The following is a 2,928-nucleotide window of genomic DNA, read 5'->3' as shown; positions in this document are numbered from 1 at the left end:
AATTAGACATGGGTATATATGATCAAAAGAAAGAAGAGCTTCATATAAGTTCTATAAATATTTCGAAATATTGAAAATATAATGAAAAATTTATAATAAAACTCATATATTTCTGAACCAAAGATACATAAATGGGTAGAAAGATAAATAAAAAAGTTAATGTTATACATTTAAAATTAATGAGAACGGGGTTAAGTTAAATTTTTATTTACCATGTAATTTGCGTTCATTGTAAATAAATTAATAATTTTTTGAATTGTTCATTTATCATATTAAACCTTTATAAGTTAAATAAAATAATGTTTTACATGACCATTAAGTGTTTAAAAATTAATATGGGTTATTATTATAAGAGACCGATTATATCAAGCATGTGTGAACTATTTAAGAATAATCATTTATGCGAAGTAATTATTTCACACATGTAACTATATTAAGATATAATGTTAGTATATGGATTAATAGCAATAATGTAATTTTAAGATTGAATAAGTTTTAACGTGTGTCTATATTTTTAATATAAGCAAAGATGAGAACCAGGTTAAGTTATATGGTTCCCACTTTACGRGTATTATTATAGCATRTGAATGATTATATGTRTAGTAACATCARTTTTATAGTCGMTTATGCAATATAATGTATATAAAAGAATAWTAAATAAAGGAATAACCTTTCCAAATTTTTTAYATATAAATATGTATACTTTTCATTTTATTGAAGCATAAATGCTTGAGTTGAACTGTAAAAAATATATAWAAAAAAAGTATAATTTGTAAAAATTTTATTAGGATCAGTTTTTTTAATTATTATTATTAAATCCTTTTAGCTAATAATATTTATTTATATGTATGATATTAATGTAGAATTAATAATATTATACATTGTTGTGATAAAATTCGTTATAAAGTATATAATAGGAAAAAATAGAAATTCATAAGTCTTAAGTATTAAAAATAGATCTGTTATATTTATTATTAATTTATTTATCTTAATAATTATTGTTTGTCCATTGTTCAATATAAAATTTATACAAATGTTTTGGTTTTATACTTATGAATATATATGAGAGTTTTCTTTATGTTATTTTGTTATCTAATTATCAAATAATTGTTTTTACATCAAAAGAATTAGTTTCTGATGATATTTATTTCTATTAAATTAATATTATTAACTGTTTACTATTAGAATAAATTACGAGGCATGGTATCCTATATGATGCTGTTCTTCCCCTGAGTAAGGACTGTATGATTCTTGGACAAATAATTCATCGACATTAGTATTTAAATTACTTATATTATTATTATTCCACAATAAACCGTTGCGTATTCGTGTTCCTAGTGGTGTAAACTTATATATAAAAGAAAAATAGGAAATGTATGTATCGTATTATTTTATTATTTATGGATAAATAATCCATGTAAGATTTTAACTATTTTATACTATTGATTTATCTTTATTAAATTTGTATTTACTTTATATAAGAAACCAGAGGTCATGGACGTCACTACGACACCCAAGAATGCATTACTAAGATTTGATGCTGATTGACTACTAAGAAAAAAATTGCTTGTAGTACCAGAAGCATCTCCATGTGGCGGTTTTTCTTTTCCCCATATATCATCACAATTTAACTGATCTAAAAGATTTTTTGGATCCTTGTTTTCACAAAATTTATGAAAAAAATCTGGGCATTCACTGTTGTCATCGGAAGAGCAAAATGTCTGATATTTTTTATATAATTCAATTTTATCTTTGACATGGGTATGATATTTTTTGCAATTATCTTTGCTAAGTTTAGACTTCTCTAAGATAGTTTTATAATCAATGCAGTATTCATAGAGTTCTTTTCTCTTTTTTCTGTCGGGATTTATGACAATATTATCATCAAGTTTACATGTCTTGTTATTGGGATAATATTGCAACCCACTGAATACAAAAAGAATATCAGCAAAAATGAGAGCAGGTTCTGTAGAGTTATTATCATAATCATTAGCTAATTGTTCATATATCCAATAATTGAAAAGATTACAATGATGATCTTTCAAATGTTCTTCAGTTGATATTTTAGGCTTAGATTTAATATAATTTACAATTTTTGCACAAAGTTCTTTATTTTTGGGTTTTCTCTTATAGATGTTGTTCAAAGAGTTACAATCACTAGAATATCGCCATATATATATTAAATTATTATTCAACCACTCATAAAATCTTTCAGAAGGTAATTCTTTTATATTAAATCCCTGAGAAATAAAAATAAAAGGAATACATATAAATGATTTAATGTGCATATAGGAAAAAAAAATTTCATTATATTTCATGAAAAGTAGAACATTTATTCAGCATTATTTTTTAATTACTATGATAATATTTTGACTAACCGATTTATCCGAATGAGTAACCATGTTTAGATTTGATATCATACAAAATGGAAAAAATTATAAAATAATTAAAGGCAAAAAATACTACGGACATGAAAAAATTTAGGATTACATATATTGTGTAACAATTTAACAAAATTTTACATAATAGTATAAGTTCCTTTTATCTAAAATACATTATTAAATGTAATAATAATATATATATAACACATAAAGTTTCATGTTTATATGGAATATTATGATTAAACCGAATTACCTTATGTATGATAGAAATTGAGTATTACTTAAATTAAGGGTTATGTTTGATGCAATAAAAAAAATATGTTTAAAATTGTATGAAGGTTATTCTACTTTACAGTAGTTGTATTTTTAATTCAAAATAATGTTTGTTGTTATGTTTCTTTTAATATTAAAATTTGAACACGTAAAATAATTATGGTATTGAAATACCAAAAATAAATTTAATATTATTTGAATGTGCAATGAAATCATATAGTTTTATGCTTTATATATACAATATCTGAGTAATAAATGTTCTAATTTAAACAAA

The 2,928-nt window shown here is 22.4% G+C and overlaps 1 protein-coding gene across 1 annotated transcript; it reads right to left on the bottom strand.

The window, feature by feature from the left end:
- Window positions 1–1,191: 1,191 nt before the first annotated feature.
- Window positions 1,192–2,402, bottom strand: PVX_027690 (variable surface protein Vir16, putative; the record flags this gene model as incomplete). Its single annotated transcript, XM_001612425.1, has 3 exons — window positions 1,192–1,347; window positions 1,473–2,240; window positions 2,379–2,402. The coding sequence occupies 3 exons, from the start codon at window positions 2,400–2,402 to the stop codon at window positions 1,192–1,194; spliced, it is 948 nt and encodes a 315-aa protein (XP_001612475.1).
- Window positions 2,403–2,928: the final 526 nt, after the last annotated feature.

Source organism: Plasmodium vivax, genomic scaffold (assembly GCF_000002415.2).
Source record: "Plasmodium vivax scf_4066 genomic scaffold, whole genome shotgun sequence".
NCBI lineage: Eukaryota > Apicomplexa > Aconoidasida > Haemosporida > Plasmodiidae > Plasmodium > Plasmodium vivax.
Note: the sequence above shows the minus strand (reverse complement) of the source record. Positions and strands in the feature narration are given on the sequence as shown.